Genomic DNA, 25,990 nt, shown 5'->3' with positions numbered 1-25,990 from the left:
GGAACAGAGCAATGTGGAAGGTTAAATGTTCGCTACGGAAGTTATCGGGGAAGCCGAATATAACTTTTAGTAGCAGGGAGCCCGTGCAATGAGCCCCTGGGCCTGGCGTTACTCCTTTAAAGGTAATATTGCTATGGCAAATTTTTGTTGGTTCTATCCCCATTTCGCGGATTGTATCCTGGTATATCAGGTTTAGACTGCTGCCACCGTCCATCAGGACTCGTGTGAAGTGGTATCCGTCAATTATTGGGTCTAATACCATGGCAGCCCATCCTGCACGCCGGATACTTGCTGAGTAATCACGATGGTTGAAAGTGATCGGTTGAGACGACCAGTGGCAGGACTCCGCGGTGATAGGCCTTCGGGCGTATTTTTCTGGGAGTGTCGTTTTGTTTCTTCCATTGATCACGTGCAACACGTTTACTGTTTTGACTTCTGGTGGAAATTTCTTTTGTTCCCCAGTGTCTTCCTTGAGAGGCTCATCCTCATCTTCGCTTGGTGTATCCTCCCCCTTGTGTACGGCGTTGAGCTTGCCGGACTGCTTGAAGACCCAACATTCTCTGTGGGTATGATTGGCTGGTTTGCCAGGGGTGCTATGGACCTGACATATTTGGTCCAGAATTTTGTTTAGGCTGGACAGTTCGTCTCTGGCGCCTTTAGAGGGCGGCTTTTGCTGACCTGGCCGAGAGCTTTTGAATCCGGCGTTTACTGTCGTGCTCTTCATGCTGTCTCCTTTATTCCGGCGTTTGTTATTGCTGTTGCGCCGTGATTTCCCATTTTCATCTCTAACTTCAGATGTACTGGGGTCGCTGGTGCTGCATCGGGCTAGCCAGCTGTCCTCACCCGCGCAAAAGCGGGTCATGAGGCTTGTTAATGCTGCCATTGTTCTCAGTTTTTCTTGGCCGAGGTGTCGGGAAAACCATTCATCACGGACGCTGTGCTTAAAAGCTGCCAAGGCTTCGGCGTCTGGACAGTCGACAATTTGGTTCTTTTTAGTAAGAAAGCTGCTCCAAAGCTTTCGGGCTGACTCTCCAGGCTGTTGAGTTATATGACTCAAATCATCCGCGTCCGGAGGTCGGACATAAGTCCCTTGAAAGTTTGCCTGAAAAGCGTCTTCGAGCTCTGCCCAGCTTCCAATGAAGTTTTCGGGGAGGCCTTTAAGCCAATGACGAGCTGGCCCTTTGAGTTTGAGTGGTAAGTACTTGATGGTGTGGAGATCATCTCCTCGAGCCATATGGATGTGGAGGATATAGTCCTCGATCCAGACCCCAGGGTCTGTTGTTCCGTCGTATGCCTCTATGTTTACAGGTTTGGATCCCTCTGGAAATTCATGATCCAGCACCTCATCGGTGAAACATAGGGGGTGTGCGGCACCCCTGTATCTGGGTGTACCGCGTTGTTCGGATGTTTGTTGTGTTATATCGTATGCTGGGGCACGCTTGCGTGGTCCATAGATGGATCTAGTTGCGCTGTCCTTTTGGTGCAAGCCCTCGTGTGAATCGCGTATTGTCTTGTGAGTGGCATTGTTTGCCGCTCTATGTTGGCCGTGAGGTCGTCTATCCGGCCATGTGGCTGTTTTGATTTTTGGTTGTGAGGGGTCTGAGGCCTCCTCATTGAATTCAGGTAGCAACTTCCGCTTTGGGTAGCTCTTGGTGGGGCGATTGTCGCCGTACTTCGCTGCTGTGTTGAGTACTTTACTCCATCTGATTTGGAGTGTGTCCTGTGCAGCCTTAAGCCTTTGCTTCTGCCTTTTCAGACTCCTCGCGGTGGCAACAAGCCTTTGACGGGCATTCTGCTGCTCCGGGTGCCTGTCCGGCGTTGTATCATCCGGACTATTATCTTTGACAAAATTGGTTTGTTCGGTTTGATTCTCCGTATTGCCGTGGTCCGGCAATGGTTCGCCCTGCTCCAATGCTGGGTCTGCGTGATCGTTATTTCTGGCGAGACGGGATTTGGGGCGGCGCTTGTGCCGCCGCTTTGACTGCTTCTCGAGGGAACAAGCCTTCGGTGCGTCCTTCTGTTCCTCGTCGTCGTCTTCTTTTGGTGTGTCCACCATGTATACGTCATATGATGAAGTGGACATCCAGCGCCCTGTGGGCGGTGGTTCCTCTTCGCCTCCCGCATCGTTGTCCATACCGTCGATGTCTGCGGAGTCGAAGTCGAGCATGTCGGTTGAGTCATCGACAGTGGCTATTAAGTGGGTGGTGGGTGGGCGTCGAATTTCTTCGTCGTCCGCATCCCAATCCTGTTGGCCATAATACGGCTAGGGATCTCCTGACAAAGAGAGAGACCTTAGTGAATTCAGAATGTCGCCGAAGGGCGAGTGCTGAAAGATACTCGCGGCGGTGAATTCCATGATCGGCGCCCAATCGGATTCGATCGGCAGGGGCGCGGATGGTTCGGAGTCCGGGAAAGAGTCCGGCACCTTGGAGTCACGTGCTGCGCAGAGGATTATGCTGGTGTTTGGCTCAATCATCGTCGAGACTGCAGCCCCTGAGGCGGTGTTTAGCACCCGTCCTCAATTGGCGCAGTTGGCTCCGAGCTAAGGGTCGGAGCTGATGTGGGCGTGACCTCTGGGGTACCGTCCGGTGGCAGAGCTAGGTCATACCCATCGCGACAGTGCGGCGCGCCCGACTGTGGCTCGAATCCGTCGAAGATCAAGTCCCCACGGATGTTGGCCGTGTAATTCAAACTTCCAAATCTGACCTGATGGTCAGGGGCGTAGCTTTCAATCTGCTCCAGATGGCCAAGTGAATTAGCCCGCAGTGCAAAGCCGCCGAATACGAAGATCTGTCCGGGGAGAAAAGTCTCACCCTGGACCGCATCGCTATCAATGATAGTAGGAGCCATCAAGCCTAACGGCGACGACACAGAGGAACTCTCAATGAAAGCACCAATGTCGGTGTCAAAACCGGCGGATCTCGAGTAGGGGGTCCCGAACTATGCGTCTAGGCCGGATGGTAACAAGAGGCAAGGGACACGAAGTTTTACCCAGGTTCGGGCCCTCTTGATCGAGGTAAAACCCTACGTCCTGCTTGATTAATATTGATGATATGGGTGTTACAAGAGTAGATCTACCACGAGATCAGAGAGGCTAAACCCTAGAAGCTAGCCTATGGTTTGATTGTATGTTGTGATTGTTGTCCTACGGACTAAAACCCTTCGGTTTATATAGACACCGGAGAGGGTTAGGGTTACACAAGGTCGGTTACAAAGGAGGAGATATCCATATACGTGTTGCCTAGCTTGCTTTCCACGTCAAGTAGAGTCCCATCCGGACACGAGACGAAGTCTTCAATCTTGTATCTTCATAGTCTAACAGTCCGGCCAATGAAGATAGTCCGCCTGTCCGGAGACCCCCTAATCCAGGACTCCCACACCCATGAATGATTCTAACATTAATGCTCTAGGGGTTGGGGCACTAGAATGCCTCTGTGAGGATTTAGTACCCTCGTCTGTGTTACGGGAAGAGGATGCAGATACGGTTTCAGAGGGGTATATGCCCCCCTGCAACCAAATTTGAACACGCAAACTGATCTCGGTTATATGGACCGAGAGGCTACACATGATAAGCCAAAACACACCTGGAAGAGGAAGATATATCCTGCATCCGTTGTGTGCTCATTGGGGGATGGTCAAACACCTCCTTTGCTATATTCGTGGCACTATTTCTCACGGTCTTTGGCTTACTGGCAGCTCCTCCGTTGACATTGCCATTTACTATGACGCTGATTGGGCTAGTTGTTGGGATACTCGCCATTCCACCTTGGGGTCTTGTGTGTATCTTGGTGATTCCCTCGTGTCATAGTCATCCAAACGACAACCCATTGTCTCTTGATCCATCGTCGAGGCAGATTATCGAGTCATGGCCAATATAGTTGATGAATGTTGTTGGCTTGTCAACTTCTTGATGAACTTCATTGTGTCATTGAGAAGCCTACAATGGTATTTTGTGACAATATCTCCACTATCTACCTCTCGGCTAACCCCGTTCATCACTGCCGCACCAAAGTACAAACACAGTTGATGAATGTTGTTGGCTTGTCAACTCGTTGATGAACTTCATTGCGTCATTGAGAAGCCTACAATGGTATTTTGTGACAATATCTCCACTATCTACCTCTCGGCTAACCCCGTTCATCACTGCCGCACCAAAGTACAAACACAGTTGATGAATGTTGTTGGCTTGTCAACTTGTTGATGAACTTCATTGCGTCATTGAGAAGCCTGCGATGGTATTCTGTGACAATATCTCCGCTATCTACCGCTCGGCTAACCACATTCATCACTGCCGCACCAAGGTCCAAACACATTGAGTTGGATATTCATTTTGTCTGTGAGAAGGCGGCCTTCAGATAGTTCCATGTTTTTCATGCTCCAACCGATCATCAGCTGGCTGACATCATGACCAAGGGGCTTCCAACTACTTCATTAGGAGCTTTTCGCAATAGTCTTGCATCCATTCTGGCAACCCTTCGACTGCGTTCGTGGGGGTGGGGGGGGATGCGATCACGTAGGATCTTTACTTCTATACTTAGCCTTAGATTGACGAAAAGTCCATTCTGCACCCGAGCTCATATGCTCCCGCATGAACAGTAAAATCGAAAAAAATTCAAAAAATTCCAATTTTTTTGAGAGAAACATTGACAAAAGTTCTAAGTGCCTGCAAAAATTGTCATGAAATCACATTCCTGTAAGTCGTGACAAAAAAAAACAAATTCAGTGCTTCAAAATGCATTTGAAAGTAGCTTTTTCAGAGTACTATTTTTGTTTTTTTGCCACGCCTTCTAGGAATGTGATTTCATGACGAATTTTTGCAGGCACTTAGAACTTTTGTCAATGTTTCTCTCAAATTTTTTTTGGAATTTTTTTGAATTTTTTTGATTTTTTTTCAATTTTACTGTTCATGCGGGAGCATATGAGCTTGGGTGCAGATTAGTCGCGTCCTCAGATTGATCTCTTCCTTTTATATAGAGATAGAGCCTTGGAGGGTCAAGTCTACTTGTGTATATATATAATTTTCCCATGGATCAATACAATGCGATGCATATTCCCAAACACCCTATCTTACATCTATGTTCTTGTTCTATGTGAAACGTTGATCATGTCGCATGAATTTGAGGCACTGAATTTTAGAGTGACGGCCGCGGACACAGAGAAATGAGGGGTGCTTGATCACTGACTGCGGATGCGTCCACAAACGTATATGGGCAAAGATTTGTGAAGTCCGACTATAGATGCCGTTATGACGACGTTGAAAGTTTATAACACAATCCAAAGCATTGTTCGCAAATACTCTCTCTGTCCCATAGTATAAGAACATTTTTTTTGTGTATGTTGCGTAATCGGGCTAGAGCGACTAACGCATGGGCCATCCTTGCGCACGGGCCAGCCTAGCAGCGACAGGGTGTGTGCGTGCGTTCGTCGGGATGAAAGCATTGGCGATCGATCGTGGGTTGCCAGTGTCGTGGGTTGGCAGGGCGTTTTTTTACCGTCCTCGTTTGCACCCAGCGGCGACGCCTCCGCTTCAGCCGCGGCGGGCCCATCTGTCGGTCTCGTGAGTGCGCGGCTAGCGAGCGAGCGGGCGGCCTCGGCGAGCGGGCACGATAGAAAAGAAAAGGGGAAGCGACAGCGAGAGTAAAGAGAAGAGGCAGCCAGACCTAGCCCGCGCCCCCGCAGCCGCCTCCTCTCCTGCCGCCGCCGCCTCGGCCTCGTCCGCCTCCTCTCCTGCCGCCGCCGTCGCCTCGGCCTCGGCCGGCCCGTGCTCTGCCGACGCCCGTCGGCCTCGATCCGGCCTCGGCAGGAGGGGAGCAGCAGCCTCGCCCCGTGCTCCGTCGGTGCCCGGCGGCCTCGACCCGTCGTCGGCAGGAGAGTGCTTGGGGGAGGAGAGGAAGGCGGCGCTCTAGGCAGGGGTGCTGGGCAGAGAGATATGGCGGCAGCAGCAGGAGCAGCTCGTCTCTCCTCTTCGTCTCATCTCATGGATGAGGGCGTCGGCTCCAGAAGCTCTAGGAGTGGAAGACGTCTTCCTCCAGAATTTGGTCGAGGTGCTCCTCACTCTTTGCTTCTTCTTTTTTCTCTGTACTTTGTTTGGGCAGTATTTGCCCTGTCATGTTTTTATGATGTGTTCATGAGCTAATTTGTTCTTATGGTGGTTCCACCTTTATTTCTATCTGGCAGGATTTTGTTGCAACGTCACTATGCTGACTTTTTGTGTTTTTGGAATTTGTTAATGAAATTCTGGTTAAGCGCTTTGACTTGGCCAGTGATCTTGTCTCAAATTACAGTTTTGGAATTTGTCAATGAAATTCTACAATCAGGTAAACCTTTTGTTTGGTCTATTCGTCGATAGAATATTCTAGACACTTGACTAGATGTTGTATACCAAGCAATTCATCAATTCTCTTGCTGGCCTGTAGTGTTCGCCATCATGTAATTTTAGGAACAAAATTCAGAGAAAACTTACTGCATTTTATGTGTGAGCCATTGAGGATTTCTGATAGTCTTTACATTATAATGTTTTTGGTGCAGACCATCGATTTTACTAAGTCTTCGTCTGTTACTTTTTGCAAATTTCAGCATGAATATGCATTCGAACTTGTTCTCAGTTATGCATATATTCATTTTCTTAGATGTGCAGTATGCAATCATGTTCTTTTCTTGCAATGCTTTTGGCCTGTTAATCTTTCATTTGAAGGAGAATCACCAAGCGGAATTGAGACTATTATCAAAAATCCTCATTTTGTAGAAGGGTTAAGCAATTGGTCCGGACAAAATGTAATATCCGCAGGCATGAGTTAACTGCATATGGGAATGTAAATCACATAAATGGCAGCTACTTTGCATCAGTAACAGGACAGGTTCACAGTTGGAATGGCATACAACAAGATATCACAGGCAGTGTAAAGAAAAGTTTCTTACGAGATTAGTTCTCCTGTTTGCAGATTTGGCAGTGCTAATGATACTGAAGTTCATGCTACTTTGTGGGTATAAGAATATGGCTGTGAACAATATCTATGCATTTCAAAGTAAGTATGTTGATTTTAGTATTTAAACGCTTTCTTGGCAATGTTATCTTATATTCCATTACAATATGTTACAGTATCTTCTAGGGCCACAGATATCTAGGGCTAATTATGTGTCCTGCCCCTCCTTGTGTCACCTTGCCGCAGCACATGGCCTCTGCCCCTTTCTCTCTAACAATAACTAATATTTCTAATATTTTTGTGTGATGATCCTTGTGTGAGATGGATCTTTCTAATATTTCTGTCTGATGAAAGTTGTAATCAATTGCATATTTTCTTGGTCCTTTATTATGTGGTATCTGTTTGGGGCATTACCTTTCTAATATGTGCTAACTTTCTGCTGATTGAAGGGAGAAGCTCGAGCCGCAGCGGGTCCATGGCGCCATCGCCGTCACAGCAGGAGGAGCGTGGGCCGCAGAGACGTCCGGATCTGTCCAGCCCTCACGCCGCCGTCCGACCACCCTAGAGGTTTGTTCCTGCGTCCTCACCTCCATCCTCTGAATTTTTGTGCCCGTGTCCTCCCCTCCGTTTGGCTCTTGTTGAAGTGCCACTGATTTCTTCTGCTACCTAAGAAGTACTAATGCTCATATTTTTACAATTTGGTTTCCATAGCTTTTAGTCATGGGATCTTGAGGAAAGCAGTTAATACATTATGATTGTGTCGACTATACTGAATCTACAAAGCCTTTTTGTGTGCAGAGAAATTCACACTCTGCATTAGTTGCAAAAGATGCTGATTTTGATCTTAATAATTATAGTTGATGTTCAAGCAGTAGCGAGTTTGGCAACCTCACGGTCATCTAATTCGGAATTCACGTCCTACCCTCAAAGCTTAGCTTAATATTATTCATTTTCTGGTTTAAATTATTTCTTGAAGCCTTCTTTCAGCTCGCACTTGTATGCTAATTAAACTTATTTCTGGGTGTAAGAAGAGTTCAGAGCAAAGCAGGCCAACATCTTTGCTGCACTGGACCGGCTCTACATCCGTGGTGGCGGGCACGGCCTCCGCTGCCGGGTGCACGATGAGGCGCTCGAGGGGTAGGGCCGCTTGCGGCGCAGGTGCCCGTCATGTGTCCCAGCGGGGCACCCGAGGCAGCTGCAACTGGCCGGCGAGTTTGGCTGATTTCAACATGTCAAGGTGGGCTTCAACCAATCCTTCTTCCCCTCCCTCTCTCTTTGTGCAACTCTGGAATCTTGTGCAATGTGCTCTGCTTCCATCTCTTTTCTTTTTTTAAATGAATCTCGACTCAGGAGAGCATGGTCTTTAGGCTAGCATTACTGTCAAGGACCTCGCCTTCCTATTGAATTGCTTATGTTTGTACAACATGTACTTTTCAAAATTAGTTGCTTACAGTGTGATGAATTCTATTAACTTTTAGTTCAAAAGAAACGGCGACGATGTTAAGAGTTCTTTTGTGATGTTGCATGGTGTTCTGATTTTTGCGTTCTGGCATTCTTTCTTAATTCTGAGTTCAAAGAATCACTTGATGCTATTGACCAAAAAGCAATTTTGTTACGGTTCCTCTGAGTTAGTAAACCAAAAGGACTAAAACATCATTGGTCGGCAGTTGTTGAATTTGTCAGATTGATATTGCCTTGGTTACCACTTTGTTTGGTGATTACACTATAAATTCTTGAGATATAGTGCAATGGTTGATAGTTTGTCTTATAATCATAGTTGTTGTAGCATCTGAGAATGATTTACTTCACTAGCCAGCTCTGCTTCTGTAATTTCAGAGTATATGTTGTTATAAGTTTGTCATCTTCAACGTTCGGTGCCCATATGGAGTTCAGTAGAAGATTAACACCGGTAATTAGAGGTGACTTTGACCACCATTCTATGTTGTGGTTACAGAAGAAGACCATGGCTACCGGAGGACTATATGAACAAGGCTTGCCAGGTCCTGCATCATCAACTAACAGCCAACTCCAAACGATTACTCAGGTTAGCTCTCCTTCTGTAACTAACCCATTTTACAATTGCTCTCCTTTCCCAGGTAAAGATAGTATAATCAGCTTGGTTAACAAATAGCACATTCCATATGAAAATTACTGGAGTTGATAGTTTACACGATATACCTTGGTACTCTAGCTATTTTGTTTAGTTGGTAAATAAAGAGTAAGTTTGTCTCATCCAAAGTAGATAGATTGTGTACCTGTGATCCTATATAGGCATAGTAGCCACTTGTGTATAAACCAGGTGTGTTCGTATGTATAAGAGACATCCATATTTTCGTGAGTATAGTCCCTTTACCCTACTTACTGTATCTACAATCATTAGTTATTTGAACCCTCAGCTGAAACTGTTGTCTTATATTACTGAAAGTTGCAGAATATCCCAACAAAAGGCAGAATTCCTTGTAGGATAAATAAAACTGCATCTGATGCTGACAAGTCTAGGAATTCCAGAGGCCGAGTATCGTTGCAGGGTATATGCGAACAACAAAATCTATGCCACAACTCTTTTCAGTACATCTATGGTACCACTCAAAGGTAGACCTCTAATTATGAATTTCCTTCCATGCCGCCATCATCTTGTTGTGCACTAACAGTTTGTTTAAAATCCTATGTTATTCAGATAAAATTTGGTGGTTTAGATGAAATTTCATCGAAAGGTTTCCCCGCCATGAATATAGTGGTCCTAATCTGTTCTTATGTCTCTAGGTGTCCTCATTTCGGGATAGTAAGTCCGACGACAAGAGATTCTACATATTTTCTCCCACAAAGGCACTTAAGTTGAAGACACATTCAAAAGATGACCGTGTCTCTGGTCGAGGCCTTGGTCTTGGTCAGGAGTGTTTATTCGCTCAGGTTGCTTAGTGGAAGAATAACTTTGGTGCAGAGTGACATTTCTATTTTGACTGCAAGGAATCAAAATCGGATGCACCAGGAGGCTTTAAACAAGAGTCTTATACAGGATTGAGAATAGATTATGCTTTCGGAGTTTTCATGCTACTGAAAGCAACTGAAGCTACGCTATGAGGATCATCTAAGCTTCTTTGGATCCAGTAGATACCATTTTTGAGGTAAGAATGGCTGTGAATATTAATTACTGCTGCATATTCTTTGAGACCGTGCAAAATTCTAAGATAAAATGCTTATATGAAGTTGATAGGTAGCAGAAACTGCTTATGCCTGAAACTAAATAGTAGAACTACATCATATGCTCATTGGTCATTTTGCTTGGAGACATACTGAGTTCGTTAGGCCTACTAATTAGCTAGAACAAGTTCAGCCAAGAGGTAGATGTTATTTGTTCTTTCTTGCTCTTTCTTTTGTTGATATTCAGTCCTAGCCTCACAAAACCGCGCTACACTTTCACTTATAATGAGCCAAGAGAGAGAATGTTCATTAGTTTTATTTGGATTTAGTGTACAGAAATAATTAGCTAAGTTTGGTTATATTTAGCATTAGATGTTTCCCAGCAATGAAAAATGGTGGCCTGTTTTTTTCCCTTGACAAGTTACATTAGCAATGTGTAAAAGTTTGTCAAAGCTGGCTGTGTAAACCTGCCTCCTAGGAGGATGTAAATTCCCTCTCTTTCCAATGCAATGAAATGCAAAAGCCATTTGCGTTTTCTCGAAAAAAAAACTGAAGGCCAAGGTAGATTCCTCAATGTACATATTGTTTGCACTTTCTAAGTACTGAAGTATGTATATTTTAGATAAAGTAGCATTTGCCAGTAGAGATCATGGTTGGGTCAACATATATTTCCACTGAACATTGGCATATTTAGAGCTTTCTATATATTTTATATTTTCTTTCAGCGAGTTTTTCTGAAGATGTGTCAATGTTCAGCCTGGAGAATGTTCATGTAAAGGCCAGTACACAAGCATGTCTACTTTACCATATGGATGGTGGATTTACAGGACAAATTTATGCACCAGCTTTGAATTCCATGACGTTGCACGGACTATGTGGAACCCACTGATTCATAGTGATGTATTTTCTTCGAGAAAGAGAGGACTGTGCAATCAGAAGTACAATATGTGATCATCAAGTGTAAGAGATGGCAAGAATATGTGGTATGTTAGTATGTATTTCGGTCTGCGTACTAACGAAGTGTATTGACTGTTCATGCTGCTATAATAAGCTCGATGATTTACTATGGAAACAGAAAAACACTTAAGAAGCATCTTAATTTTTGTGTACTGAGATTTTAGAGGCTGTTATTGACATTGATTTCCTTTATGCTAGAGATGTTGGTAAGAAATCTACATCAGAACATACTCTGGTTTAATTCTTGGTTAGCACTTATCTGTTCTTTGCATTCAAAGAACTCATTTGTTTCTTAAAAAAAGATAAGAAATATTGCAATCTTAATTGGCACAGTTTGGCCCTTTCATCACTTGGTATATAGTATTTCTTAGATACACCAACAATGAATTTTGGTTAGCACAAGAAATTGATACAGTACAATAGATTAACTATTGCGGTAGATTTATTGATTTTTGTCGGGCTGTGGTATCTATCTGTAGCATCTGGAAGATGCCAAAAATACAATAAGCCTTTTTTCACAAGGTTTTTTGGTGTTGCTCAATGCTCATTACCTCTGGTATTATTTTCTCTTTTAGTCCTTTACTACTATTATCTCGTGCTTCTAAATATTATGAAAAACGTGCAAGTGAATCAAAGACTGTATATATGAGAATGTATGTGAGTTTGTTGCATTTTAGAGAATAGCCACACCTCCCTTGCGTTTGCATAGAACAAGGATGACAAACTTTGGTTTAATTCTTGGTCAGCACGTAACTCATTTGTTTCATAAAAGAAGATAACAAATATTGCAATCTTAATTGGCGCAATTTGGCCCTTTTATCTCTTGGTATGTAGTGTTTTTTAGATACACCAACAATGAATTTTCTTAGATACACTAAATGATGAACAGGGCATATGTCAGGATGCATAGCATAATGTATATGTTAATTAGAAAATACTCTTTAGCATCTGAAACATCTAAAGGCCATCACTCAACTATGTATTATATACAATATACCCAGCTCAATGATTGGAGCAGTCCCAGCCACTAATTAGTGCTAATTAGTACTCAACATTGAATCACTCATCTAAGTATCAACACGACTTTCCTATTAACATAGTAGTGCTAGGTCCTCGGTGTTCGTTCTTACTCTCTGTTTTCCGAGTCTTTGGTCTCTATTCACATTTCGTTTTCTATTTTCATATCACTCTGTATTCATTCGGTATCTTGGTTTCTCTTTGTTTAGTCTCCCGTACCTCTTTTTTTCATTTGTATGTCTTAAGGTAAGAATGAGAGATTTGATAAACAAACAGGAAAGTGCTTACTTTGTTCAGTGGATGCATTCCGTCACTGTCCATCAACAAGTTCAACTCCGGCGATGGTTCACCGATGTGGGCCGATGCACCACGTCAGGAACGTCAATGGCCTGACAGGCCATTTTCCAACTTGGCCTGTTGTAAATGACGAGACCATGAGGATGCAGACAGTAATGTTGCTCCTGGTATAGTTATTTAGTGAAGTTATAAGCTTCTCCTTTTGGAGTTTACTTCTACGAGTGATCAGTCCCTGCATCTTGTTCTATTTTTCAGAAAATGAAGATGTACTTTGCCGTGCCACTAATCTCAGCAAAATAGTAGATCATGATGCCCCTCGTGCTACAGTGGAATTGAATCACAAAAATTCTACATATTCATAAAACACCGAAGGAGGTTAGTTTTTACCTGGGCGGCAACGGCGACTGCCGTGGGCTTGCTGGAGCCTCCCTTGCCATGGAAAGTCACCAGCTTCAGGGAGTGCCAGGCTGCCAGAACAGACGCCACCTTCGGCAGGGAGCGACAACAGCAACCGTGAGGATTTGGCTTGCCGATACGAGTGACAGCGGCGCCATCTGCAGATTCCGCAGCTCCGAGCTGTAGCGGGAGCTGCCAGGCTGCCCAGATGCAGATGGAGCAGCTGCGGTGCTGCGCCTTTGAGCTGCCGGGCCGCCGAGATGCAGTTGGAGCCGCAATGCCGTGAAGCTGCAGCGTGATCCGCTCCCCCGTGAAGCTGCAGCGTGATCCACCGCGAAGATGGAGCCCAGCGTGAATCGCCTTCACCAGGTGTTTTCTCCAGTACAGTGGGGAGAGGAAGAGGATGAACTGATCGATGGAATCAAGGCTAACAGTCCACCACGTGGTTATCTCTGGCGTTATATGTGCAACCCGTGTGTATAGGTGTCAACCCGTGTGTCTAGGTGTCCAGACTCCAGAGTGTGTGGTTCTTTCTCACAATGTCATGGTTGTATTTTTATCTTTGGTGCTAATTTGTACTTCATGTAACTGGTATAATCTGTATTGTTTCATCAAATTTATTCCCACTTATCTTAATATAAGAGCATCTGCAACCACACGTATCAAAATCCTTATCTAAAGGTCCGCGGACGTGTCTGGATGTGTCTGCAGACAGTGATTGATCAACACATAAAAGTTGTTTCCACAATCGGATATCCCATTTGCAAATCATTAAATTTATACAATTACATGTAACATGAAACTATTCTAAAATTTCGCCGGTGACCGTCATTATTGTTCCGGCAGTGTCCATGTCCAACGGCTGGTTGTGCCCCTTGGAGTGGAAATGCGGTCACCGATGAGGTAGAATAGGACATGAGACACGCATCAGCTCATGGGACTCGAGGTGCTGATGTATCCCATGACCTACTCTTGTCAGAGCCTGGAGCCTGCATGTCGTCGGTGGAAATGAGCTCGATGATGGATCCGCCGTGGTCGAAGGTCGACACGTCCATCACGACGCGATTGTGGCGTCACGGGTCACCGATCACCTGCTGCAGCGTCGAAGAGTGCGACTCCGTCACGCCGATGTCTGTCGCGAGGGCTATCGTCGCCTCCCACGCCCACTGCCTCGCATGGTGGGAACGCAACACCATATTTGCGTCTGACATGAAGCGGATGTGCACCTTCGCCTCGGTGCACTAATGTAGCGGTTGAGCATCCGCCACAGCGTTCGGACACCAGACAGATCACACCGCCTCCAGCGAGGCAGTGGCGACGCGCGTCGCACCGGATCCGTGCGTCATTTGGGTGGACGCAATGGGTTCCCGCTAGATGGAGTCCGAGCGATGTTGGGCAGACTCCTCCCGAGATCGACGGAGCACAATGCGGACAACCGTCTTCTCCTAGAGACTGCGTGGGACGAGTTTCCAGTCAACGGATCAAGATGCGTAGGACTCGGATCCGCTGACCGCCATGCCGGAGATCGCTCGAAAGGAGTTTGGGGGCGGAGGGGAAGTAGAGAGGGTGGGGGTGGAGTGGAATGCAGCTAGCGGTTCATCTAGAGTTCATGCAGGTTTGAAAGGCAAAAAATCCATCTAAAGGCAGGAAAGTACATTCTCCGTGTTAAGGGCTACATTACTCCTCTCATTCCAACAACTCTCACAACAACTGCTAAAAGATATAGCTTTATACAATTTAACATACGTGAGCCTTGCATCCACTACTTAGATGAGTTTAGTCGCCACATTGTGCTACAACCATAATGTTCGTAGAGTGTGAAAGATCATCCGCAGCACCACCACACCTGATCGCTACTATGTGTGCCACATGACAGAAACATTTGCAACAGATGGCAAAAGAATGGTAATCCTTTGCAATTGCTCTGTCCAATTTCATACAATAGCATGGTATAAAATGATATAGTAACTAACCTTTACTGTTATTTTCAGTACTTTGGCGTTCTCTTTTCTACGGGTTCCCTTTTCCCACACATGGATGCTGACCGTGGTGAACTGCCAATCCCTACTGGAGATGGAACTACCGCTGTCACAACTCAGAACCCGCTTTATCAAGGGTGTTAACAAAAAGGGCCACCATCACTAAAGGCTGGAGCAACTTCTTCCATCACGCACACATGAACAAAGGGCAAGCATATGCTTTCGCCTTCAAATGCACTTTCAAGAGACTGCGTCTGATCATCTACTCAATATAACCCAACTGCAAAAGCCCCTTGTTATATAACTTAATATTAGTATAAAGCCTATCAAGAGTTCTGTGTTTATCATCATTTTGGATCTTATGCAATCCACTATGACCATCCTGTGCATTTAGCTATCGATTATTTGCTACTTAGACTGTTGTTCGGTATGCTTTTGAAACAACCATGATAAAATAAATATATGCTTTCGTCTTCAACTACACGTCCAAAGGCCTCTGCATGATTGTCTATCCAATCTAAACAGATCACAATAATCCTTTCCTACATGACTTAGTGCATCATTTTTGATCTTACATAAAACAAACCATGACAATCCTATGCGTATGACTATCGCTTGCTTGCTGCATATAGTATCATGAGCTATGCTTTTCGAACAACAATATGTTAATGCACACTCTTACAATACCTGGCTTATATTCGGCCTTTACGTCATTGGCGCAACGGGTCATCTAGTGATAGGAAATCCTATACGTATTCTGGTCACTGTGTTGGTCCTCTTGGATGCTCCAACCACTTTGGCTGCTTCTGCCTTGCGCCGGATCGCGAGCTGCGGCGGGTCGGCCGACACGCTGGCGCGCACGGCACGTCCTCGTCCGGTCCCTTGTTCCTTCCCGTGGCCGACGGATTCGAAAAACCGCGCGACAATGGCCCTGACATCGCCAACGTCTCCTTCTGCTCCCCCGTACGTAGCCTCCCGGCGTCTCGGCCCAGCCAGGATCTGTGGTCTACTGCGGCAGTTCCACGGAGCCGCGCGCCGCCGCCCTCCTAGCCTCCTAGCTCTCCCTACGTTTCCCTCCGCCCGACACCGACGCCGCTGGCCGGCACGAGGTTGCTGGACCCGGCGTACGAGGCCCGGCCTCGCGCACTGGTTCCCGGGACCCGCGCCGCAGAGAGCCACACGGGTGTGCCCGGCGCGCCACCGCCGGGGACCCACGCCCGCATTCACGCCTCGCCGGGTCAGTCCGTCGGCGGGGCACGGGGAGAGCGCCAGCTGCCCACGCCGCAGCGAGCGGCCCGAATCGGCTCGCCGACGTGCGGGCCCGGGAGGCACGGCCCACGTGAAACGGGCACAGCAGAGGTGGCGAAAGCGAAAGAGGAGGAGAAAAAAACCCTGCTATATTCGAGGCCTCCCTCCGGACTCCATTAAAAGACAAAGACAAAGGCGTCGCCATTAGACCACGCTTTGCTCTGCCTCCTCCACTGCTCCCCCACTCCCGCTCCCGCTCCCCACTGCCCCCCTTCTCCCACCGCGCCGCAAACCCTAGCCACCCCCGTGCTCCGCCGCTGCCGCTGCCGGAGCTCCCCCACCTCCTCCTCATCCTCCTCCGGCCTGGGCGCGCCGCCATTCCCCGAGGCGGCCGGCGCGGGCTGTGCGACCGACGCCGGGTGGCGGCCGAGCTGCGCCGGGGAATGCTTGGGCTCCCAGGTGATTTGCTTGTCTCCCGACTCGCATTATTTGTCCCCCCCTGCGAAGCGAGATATTTTCTAACTTATTTCTGCTTTCGATTTACTTCTGCATATTGGGTTTTAATAGGGTGTTAGCAGCACAGCTTAGAACCGGCCAGTATAACTGTATCATAATAAGATGGCCGCATTATCGGGAACAGTATAAACTGTAGCATAAGATTTAACAGTTTCCTTCACGCGTTTTTGTTTGAAAAACAGGATTTTTTTTTCAGTTCCCACGGCTGCGCCTTGGATCAAATGACTGGCCGTGTAGCTTCAGATTAACCTCTCACTGCTTTTCGGCTGTGATTCACTCTTCAGTGTTCGCACTGCACTCCATAATTTTTTATTCAATCCGTAATCCAGAGATCTTTACTGATGTACCATTCTCAGTGGAGCAGTATACTGTTAAGTTTCAACTGAGTGAGTGCCCACCTGTTCTCCACTGAGGGGAATGGAGTGATACGAAATGCATACACTGTGCATGCCATGTAGCCGCTCGCTCTGAAGGGCCATTAATATCACCGGGCAGCCTAATTTAAGAGGTCCCATGAATGCATACTCATGGGAGACCTATGAGATCGGAAACTCCGGCATCACAGAACAATGGTGGGCACCATGGGGACCATTCCTGTTGTGGCTGGGGCGGTGTGTGATTTACTGTGGCATCAGTGCAGTACAGGCATATAGTCGTTGCACATTTGCCGTCATGCTTACCACCTAATGCCCAATAGCTGCCACTATTATGAATTATGATTCTCATGTTAAGTGCTTGTCTCTGATGGTCTCTCTTCTTGAAAGGTTCTGCAGTGTTGCTGTTCTGACATAGGTGAAGATGAAGGGGCTCGGCCTTGCCTGTTTGCTTCTTGCACTTGTGCCGCAAGTGGTACTTGGGACGCATGATGTGTACATTGTTACCATGGAAGGCGACCCGGTTGTGAGCTACGCAGGTGGAGTGGAAGGATTTCCAGCTACCGCGGCGGATTTGGATCAAGAGATGGATGTTACCAGGTACTGTACTCTGCTAGATATTCTTGGCCATGTCTCTTAACATTTGCTTTGTGTTGCCTGGCATTCATGATTTTTCAAGTCTATTTTGGGAGATTTCACACTGTTGTAAATAGGACATGTTATTGATGAATTGCAATTTTCAACTTGAGTACTTCAGTTACACTTGGAACTACCCTCTCTAATTGAAGCATTAATACTATGATGCAAAGATAATAGTCTGTGCTCACTCCAAATTTTCCTGATTTGCAGTGAGGCTGTCACATCATACTCTCTTCACCTCCGAAGGCACCATGAGAAGCTTCTGGACTCGCTTTTTGTAGCGGGAACTTACGAGAAGCTTTATAGCTACCATCATCTTATTAATGGGTTTGCAGTTCACATGTCATCTCTGCAGGTATTTGGCATCATAAATTTTCTGCAGTTCATATGTTTTCCTTTCTAGTTTGCATTATTATCGTGGCTAAATGCAGTAATGTTCCACTGTGTTAGGCTGATTTCTTAAGGAAAGCCCCAGGTGTTAAGTACGTGGAGAGAGATACAAAGATACAGAAATTGACAACACACACTCCACAGTTTCTTGGATTGACAACAGCGGTATGGCCAACAGGAGGTGGATTTGATAGAGCAGGCGAAGATGTGGTGATTGGTTTTGTGGATTCAGGAATTTATCCTGAACATCCAAGCTTCTCTACCCACAGAACTGATCCTTATGGACCTGTTCCTCGTTACAAGGGGAAATGTGAGATAGATCCAGTAACACAAAGAAGCTTCTGCAATGGGAAGATAGTTGGGGCCCAACATTTTGCAAAAGCTGCAATTGCTGCTGGAGCGTTTAATCCTGATGTTGAGTTTGCATCTCCATTAGACGGCGATGGTCATGGAAGGTAATGCTCCTGATGATACACTTCACTCTTATTAAGTAATTTGTTGTGCTTTGTTGCACTAAAAATGCCACACATGAAAAAAAAATCTGCTTATAACTTCCAAACCTGTGAGCATCTTGTTTCAAATGATGATGGTTGGCCTGTAAAGTAAACCTTTCCGTTCCAAGCACCATCTTCATATTTAATCAATGTGATTGTTTGCAACGTTGGTTTTGACAGAAAGTCATTCTGGTCATGTGAAAAGTGGCACGGATTATCTGATATATGTTTACCTTTTACCCCTCCCTCAACAGTCATATAGCTGCAATTGCTGCTGGAAACAATGGAATTGCGGTGCGAATGCATGGCTACGAATTTGGCAAAGCAAGTGGCATGGCTCCACGAGCTAGGTAAGTTTTGATTTCCTTGGAATTTCTGAACAAAGTTAAACCTTGTACAGCCAACAGCAATGCTAAATTACCTACCTCAAAGATAGGCTTTTGCTTTGTTCTATCTTTGTATGACTAGCATTATCCTGTTAGGGCAAGTACAGTGCCTGTTTCCTTCCAAAAAAAAAGAAAGAAACATATCTGTTTGGCAGAAGAACATAAGCACTCATCACTCATCAGTAGTCAGTACTCAGTATCATCATAGCTGGATTCACTGAGAGAGCCATTTTGATCTTGCTTCCTCACAATGACTTACCTTTTTGAGTTTGTGCTTGTCACTTTGTCAGGATAGCTGTGTACAAGGTTCTTTACAGGCTTTTTGGTGGTTATGTATCTGACGTCGTGGCAGCGATTGATCAGGTACACTATTAATTTCGCCAAACTTCTCACCAAAGTATACATTTGATTTTTATCATTCTTCCCACCAACAGTTTACCGTACTTGATATTGAGTAGATACCAGGGACAACTTTATGACTGTTATGGCCTTGGGGGTTGAAAGATGTGATTTATGATGTTACATTATCTAACAGTTCAACAACATTGTTCATTTGCGTGAGAGGTTGACTGAAAAATAAAGGGATGGTTGGTAAACTATTAACTATATCATTTGGTACTTGGTAGGATTGATCATCTAAGTGACACAGATTTGGCCTTTGGGGTGTATAAACCCCAAAACAGAGCCGCCTGCTTACTTCTAAATCAAGTGGGAGCTATTAACTTTCAGTTATCGAAAAACTCTGGGTTCAAATTCTGGTTTGCATTCACTAGTATGGCTTTGAATTTTAGAGTTCCATTTCATGCAAGATATACAACGAAATACTTGCAATGGTAACTTTAGAAACTCATCTCTAGAATGTAATAACTTGCTACTGTATTATCCATAGACTGTATTGTGCGATGAATGAAAAGAATACCTGCTGGATAACTGTAATGCATGTTAGTACTGTAAGCCTCCAACATATAGGAGCTAATGTATGTGGATGGCTACCTGCAGGCTGTTCAAGATGGTGTTGACATTCTCAACCTTTCTGTTGGACCAAATAGCCCACCAACAGCTACACGGACTACTTTTCTCAATCCTTTTGATGCAGCTCTTCTTTCTGCCGTAAAAGCTGGCGTGTTTGTTGCCCAAGCTGCAGGAAATGGAGGACCATTTCCTAAAACGCTGGTGTCATTCAGCCCATGGATTACCACTGTTGCCGCTGGAGTTGATGACCGCAGATACAAGAATCATTTGATACTAGGAAATGGAAAGCGTATTGCTGGACTTGGAGTATCACGTAAGTTCATATGGATATTTGGTGCATACTGCATAACAAGAAATATCCTGCATTTGTAACATGTAAACAGTATTCTTGGCTCTCTTTTTTTTTCCCAAAAAGATGTAGTCCCACTGATCTCTGCATCGATTGATGCATGCTGTCATAAAAGTATCCTTGGCGAGCCCCACACTTATTTATAGTGCTAGTGTCCACACATGGACTCTACCTCGAGTTCCCATTGTACTATGTACCCAGACTCTTATTAGATCCTAATATACTACTTATCCAGCATCTTTTCATCTGATTGTGAAAATGCTTTGGTTGGAAAATGTGTTTTGTTCTCTTTGTAGGCTCTTGATTGTAGAGTTGAAGTCCTTCTGTGTAATCTTGTAATAACTGTCAACAAATGTCCATTTTATAGTACTGTGACTGGTGCTGGTATTCTGGCAATTAACATTTCTACCTGTGGTTAGTTGACAATTATCTTATCTGACTACAGCTGCAACACATGGAAATAAATCGTTTGGCCTGATTTCTGCTACTGATGCTCTGCTGGGTTCATCTTCAACCAAGTACAGTGCACTAGATTGTCAAAGGCCAGAACTCTTAAATAAGAGGAAAGTTCAGGGGAAAATTCTATTGTGCGGCTATTCTTTTAATTATATTTCTGGGACGGCTTCAATCAAGAAAGTGTCCCAAACAGCCAAGAGTCTAGGTGCAGCTGGCTTTGTTGTTGCTGTAGAAGATAGTTATCCAGGGACAAAGTTTGATCCTGTGCCTGTCAATATTCCTGGGATTCTCATCACAGATGTCAGCAAAACAAAGGTATTTAGCTTCGATGGAGCCTATTGTGCAGATATGTATAGACAAACACCATTTGTAAAAGTAGATGTGACCTGTACTGTAAATCAGCCTGTTTATTTGTTTTCTGTCAATAAGCTGCTTAGAAGCCAGAATTTAAGTTCACATGCATTAGAATTGTTCTCAAATCTCAAGGAACCAACTTGCAAATACTTCCAGAGCAGTGATGTGGATTGTATGCATTGCTGCTGTTGTAGAATTAGTTAAAAAAACCATGTCAGTTCTATAATGATTTTTCTGATATAGCACATTGACATCAATTTGGCCATGTAGGATCTTATAGACTACTACAACTCCTCTACAACAAGAGACTGGGCTGGACGGGCAACAGCGTTCCAAGCAACAGTCGGTATTGCAGATGGTTTGGCACCAACACTGTTCAATTCAGCTCCCCAGGTTGCGTTGTTCTCTTCCCGAGGGCCTGATGTAAAAGATTTTAGCTTCCAAGATGCTGATGTTCTTAAACCTGATATACTCGCTCCTGGCAATCTTATATGGTCCGCATGGGCACCTAATGGAACAGATGAAGCAAACTACGCCGGTAAGTTTGTCAGAGTTTATCCCTCAGTAATGGCACACAAGCTTGTTTCAGGATGATCTTATAATTTGTTAATCTATTTTAAATAAGAAATGCTGCTTTGATTCCTCTTATGCCCACATGCTGAATGCTTTAGGACCTGATCTAGTTTAAATAATCTTGTCCCTTGTAATGGTAGTAATCAATAAAGTTGAAAGACAGCCATTCTGTCTGAGGCTCTGAGCTGACCCAAATTCTCTGCATGCCAAAAAAAATAGGGGAAGGATTTGCAATGATGTCTGGAACTAGCATGGCTGCACCACATATTACTGGCATTGCAGCACTAATAAAACAGAAGTATCCCAAGTGGAGCCCGTCAGCAATAAAGTCCGCCTTGATGACTACTGCCAATACGATCGACAAAGGGAGCCATCCTCTCAGAGCGCAGCAATACTCCACATCAGAAATGATGACGCTTGCACGGGCCACACCATTTGATTATGGCAGTGGCGCGGTTAACCCAAAAGCTGCCCTGGATCCTGGGCTAGTTCTAGATGCAAGTAAGTTGATTTTCTTTATGCAAGTCTATTGTGAATTTCTCTTCTGCCCTACTGTGCATTTGTGTTGCAAGTCTGTTGTTAAATAAGCATGTCCCTTCCATGTTATTATTACCATAGTGATGCCATATTCAAATCTAACATTGCAATGCTTGTGTTGGCAGCTCACCAAGATTACATCACATTTCTGTGCTCCATCCCTGACGTTGATCCAAGCGAAGTATCAAACATAACCGGCTCACGCTGCGGCTCCGGCCCAAAGGGGCAGCAGCCCTGTGACCTCAACATCCCCTCGATCACGGTGTCACAGCTCAAAGGCACACAGACCGTGAAGCGGACAGTCACGAACGTGGCCGACGAGGCGGAGACCTACACCATCATGACCAGGATGTCGCCGGAGATCGCGCTGGATGTCTCGCCTCCCGCGCTGACGGTGCTCCCCGGGTCATCTAGAGAGATCACCGTGACCCTCACGACGAGGTCGGTGACGGGCACCTACAGTTTCGGCGAGATCACGATGAAGGGCGACCGGCGCCACCTAGTCAGGATCCCAGTGGTTGCTATGGGGTTCTAATAGGGCTATGGTTCCCTGACAATGACTGCTCGAGCTGAGGAGTGTTGTAATATTTTGTAGTTTGGTAGGAAAAATAAGAGCCGACGTAATTCGGTAATGATGTAGTATGTCTGTTAATGTGTTATGATGGTGCTCCAGGTTGTAAAAATACGTTCGACAACTACACAGGAGGTTGGAAAGTGGAAGTTGTAAGGCAGAATTTTCTTCACCCAGATGCAGAGGCTACATTGAACATCCCCTTGAATTATGCGGGAGGCGAAGATACAATTGCTTGGGCCCTAGAAAAATCCGGCATCTACTCTGTTAAATCAGCGTATCGTTCTCTTGTGACTCACAACGAGCTTAGAACTCTAGAGGAAGGGACAATTACAAAAACTTCAAGGACAGATAAACATATGTGGGATGCTCTTTGGAAACTTCATGTGGTACCCAAAGTACGAGTCTTCTGGTGGCATGTCTTGAGAGGTATTCTCCCGGACTCTGTCACTCTTCAGTATCGACACATCAAAACTCATGGCTTATGCAACATCTGCAAAGCCATGAATGAGGATCTGATGCACGCACTCATATATTGTGTGCACGCCAAAGCTTTCTGGATAGCAGCGAGGGATCGGTTTGAATTTTCACTTCTGAGACTTCATCCAGTTTCTTGGGCTAGAGATATCTTGCTCGATGACATGTTTTCTGACGACATAAGGTGCAAGATTATTACCATTATGCACTCCATATGGACCTCACGGAACCACTGGACACATGACAGGGATGGTTATGACCCTGTTCAGGCGATCAAATGGGTGCATGAATCGTTGACAATATTGGAATTGCCAGCAAGTAAATCTAAGCTTTCTCCCATGCAGTGTTGGCGGCCACCGGACGTGGGGTGGGTGACAATCAACACAGATGGTGCGATCAATTCTGACGCTATGAAAGGTGGAGCAGGTGGTGTTGCTCGCTCGCACCTAGCGTTCCTAGCAGCATGGAGCAAGTCACTGCCCGGCGTGACAGACCCCTTCATCGCCGAGCTGAAAGCATTCCGGGAGGGAGTGATCTTCGCCAACCTCCGTGGATACTCACATGTGGTCATGCAGGTCGACTGCCTTGAGTTAGTCAACCTATGGCACTCGCGAGACAATACGCGATCTATTGCCTCGCCCATTCTTTCAGAACTAGGTGATTTGATAACCAGTTTTGCTTCCTTCTCTGTCATTCATGTCGGAAGGACTATCAATTAACCGGCTCATCTATGTGCCCAGCGAGCTGGTGCCCAAGATGGAACGAAGAGCTGGCTCGATGTGAGCCCTAGTTTCCTTATTAGTAGCCTACGGGCGGATTGTAATCGACTTCTAGTTCATTAATAAAGCTCCCTAGTTCGATGCAAAAAAAAAAAGGTTGCAAAAATACGTGGGGTTTTGTAGCCTATTTATATGACATGATAGGTACGTAGATCTATCCATCGAATCCAATCTTCTGCGGTTGCTTTTTGTCCGTTCGGGTCGGCAGGCGGACACGGACGTCCGCTTCCGTGTTTGGGTTGGCGTATGCGCCCAACACTACGCTCGCCCGACCCATTTTGACGGCGCCGACAAAAAACTAACTAAGCATGCATATTTAAAATAAAAACAACTTAATTAAACATGAAAGCCGGCCATGAAGGCCGGCGAGAGTCCACGCGTCCACATTAGCATTAAATAAAACTAAAAAAACTAAACTACAAGGTGGTGCGCTGCCCTAGACGTCGTCGTCGTCCTCGGGGTCAATGAGCGTTGGCACAGTGCCAGCCCAGGGGAACGGCGTGTTCCAGGCAGTGGCGATGTAGGCCGCGGGCAGCTGTTCCGGTGCGGGGGGCTGTGCGGCCGCCTGTGCAGCCGCGGCCTGGCGCGCCTCCTCCTCAGCCTCGCGTGCCTCCTCCTCGAGGTCGCGCTCGAGCATCTCCTCGTACTCACCGCGACGACGCTCCTCAGCCAGCCGGTGCTGACGCCACATCTCGAGGTATGGCTGCTCTTGCGCCAGGGACGCCCCCATCCAAACCGGTGGCGCGGACACCCACTCGCGTAGCACTCCCGTTCAGGAGTAGCGCTTGATGGGCTCGGGCTCGGGCTCCGGCTCGGCCTTGACGCTGCGTCGGGGAGGGGACGGCGGGGCCACCGGCGGCACCACGCAATCCTCGGTCGCGGAGAGGGCAAGGGCCTGCGCCATGGCCGCCTCGTACCGAGCCTCCTCTTCCTCCACCGCCTCCACCCTGCGCCGCTCGTCCTCCTCGCTCTTGCGGTAGACCGCCGCAAGGGTCGCCTGGTAGGCGTCCTCCGCCGCCTGGTCCTCCTCGCGGACAACGAGCGGGGGCGGCGGCATGCTGCGGTCGACCTCGCGCACGCCGCGTCGCCTCGTCTCCTCGTGCTCGAAGGCGAACCACCTCTTCCAGTTCGGCGAGTCAGATGCGTAGGCGGCGTCTTGGCGCTGCCCCGGCGTCAGCAGCGCCCGCCGGCGCCACACCTCCTCCGCGTGCGCCCTAGCCGTCCGCGGCGCCGCCGGCACTGGGATCCTATCTGGATCCAGATGCCAGTCGTGCGGCAGGATCACGTCGGGGTATGGCAGAGGCACGCGGTGCTGCCAGTGCCACTCCGCCTGGTGCATGCTACGTCTCGAGCTAGCGTTGGTTTTCCCCGAAGAGGAGGGGGTGATGCAGCACAGTAGCGTAAGTATTTCCCTCAATTTTTGAGAACCAAGGTATCAATCCAGTAGGAGGTCACGCGCAAGTCCCTCGTACCTGCACAAAACGATAGCAACTCGCAACCAACGCTTAGGGGTTGTCAATCCCTTCATGGTCACTTACGAAAGTGAGATCTGATAGAGATAATATTTTTGGTATTTTTGGTATAAATATGCAAAGTGAAAAGTAAAAGCAAAACAAGTAAAATAAAGTAATGGAGATTGATATGATGAGAATAGACCCGGGGGCCATAGGTTTCACTAGTGGCTTCTCTCAAGAGTATAGATATTGTACGGTGGGTGAACAAATTACTGTTGAGCAATTAATAGAATTGAGCATAGTTATGAGGTTATCTAGGTATGATCATGTATATATGCATCACGTCCGTGACAAGTAGACCAACTCCTGCCTGCATCTACTACTATTACTCCACTCATCGACCGCTATCCAGCATGCATCTAGAGTATTAAGTTAAAAACAAAGTAATGCCTTAAGCAAGATGACATGATGTAGAGGAATAAATTCATGCAATATGATAAATACCCCATCTTGTTATCCTCGATGGCAACAATACAATACGTTCCTTGCAACTCTTTCTGTCACTGAGTAAGGACACCGCAAGATTGAACCCAAAGCTAAGCACTTCTCCCATTGCAAGAACTACCAATCTAGTTGGCCAAACCAAACGGATAATTCGAAGAGACTTGCAAAGATAACTCAATCATACATAAAAGAATTCAGAGAAGATTC

At 46.3% G+C, this 25,990-nt stretch overlaps 2 protein-coding genes and 1 long non-coding RNA gene across 9 annotated transcripts; all 3 read left to right on the top strand.

Annotated features, from left to right (window-relative positions):
* The first annotated feature begins 5,622 nt into the window (after window positions 1–5,622).
* On the top strand, window positions 5,623–13,384 carry LOC125518772 (uncharacterized). 6 transcript variants are annotated; one of them, XR_007288096.2, is made up of 11 exons: window positions 5,629–6,044; window positions 6,178–6,317; window positions 6,942–7,025; window positions 7,373–7,490; window positions 7,955–8,160; window positions 8,878–8,967; window positions 9,349–9,515; window positions 9,687–10,048; window positions 10,790–11,047; window positions 12,315–12,502; window positions 12,591–13,384. It is a non-coding gene; the product is annotated as an uncharacterized LOC125518772 (long non-coding RNA). The 6 variants fall into 6 exon arrangements; XR_007288099.2 differs by having other exon boundaries at window positions 5,623–6,044; window positions 10,821–12,502; XR_015612419.1 differs by having other exon boundaries at window positions 5,623–6,044; window positions 7,952–8,160; window positions 10,790–12,502.
* A 2,751-nt stretch (window positions 13,385–16,135) lies between these two features.
* On the top strand, window positions 16,136–22,745 carry LOC125520331 (subtilisin-like protease SBT2.6). 2 transcript variants are annotated; one of them, XM_048685225.2, is made up of 11 exons: window positions 16,136–16,417; window positions 17,248–17,448; window positions 17,698–17,842; window positions 17,938–18,332; window positions 18,626–18,721; window positions 19,048–19,120; window positions 19,757–20,042; window positions 20,524–20,849; window positions 21,159–21,426; window positions 21,681–21,962; window positions 22,124–22,745. In XM_048685225.2, exons 2-11 carry the CDS (start codon window positions 17,273–17,275, stop codon window positions 22,531–22,533), a joined length of 2,457 nt encoding a protein of 818 aa, XP_048541182.1. In that variant the 5' UTR covers window positions 16,136–16,417; window positions 17,248–17,272; the 3' UTR covers window positions 22,534–22,745. The 2 variants fall into 2 exon arrangements, with proteins under 2 accessions (XP_048541182.1, XP_048541181.1); XM_048685224.2 differs by having other exon boundaries at window positions 17,239–17,448.
* A 327-nt stretch (window positions 22,746–23,072) lies between these two features.
* Window positions 23,073–23,765, top strand: LOC147960717 (uncharacterized). Its single transcript, XM_087533511.1, has one exon. It carries the CDS (start codon window positions 23,073–23,075, stop codon window positions 23,763–23,765), a length of 693 nt encoding a protein of 230 aa, XP_087389637.1.
* The last annotated feature ends 2,225 nt before the right edge of the window (window positions 23,766–25,990 follow it).

The sequence above is a fragment of the Triticum urartu genome, chromosome 7A (genome assembly GCF_056163025.1).
Source record: "Triticum urartu cultivar PI428250 chromosome 7A, HENAU_Tu73, whole genome shotgun sequence".
Lineage (NCBI taxonomy): Eukaryota > Viridiplantae > Streptophyta > Magnoliopsida > Poales > Poaceae > Triticum > Triticum urartu.
This window is presented reverse-complemented; position numbering and strand designations above follow the sequence as displayed.

Coding starts and splice junctions, on each gene's coding strand:
- LOC125520331 (XM_048685225.2), top strand. CDS start 17,273: ATGAAGGGGCTCGGCCTTGCCTGTTTGCTTCTTGCACTTGTGCCGCAA. Junction 17,843..17,937: donor TTCACATGTCATCTCTGCAG/GTATTTGGCATC, acceptor CCACTGTGTTAG/GCTGATTTCTTAAGGAAAGC. Junction 21,963..22,123: donor TGGGCTAGTTCTAGATGCAA/GTAAGTTGATTT, acceptor TTGTGTTGGCAG/CTCACCAAGATTACATCACA.
- LOC147960717 (XM_087533511.1), top strand. CDS start 23,073: ATGAATGAGGATCTGATGCACGCACTCATATATTGTGTGCACGCCAAA.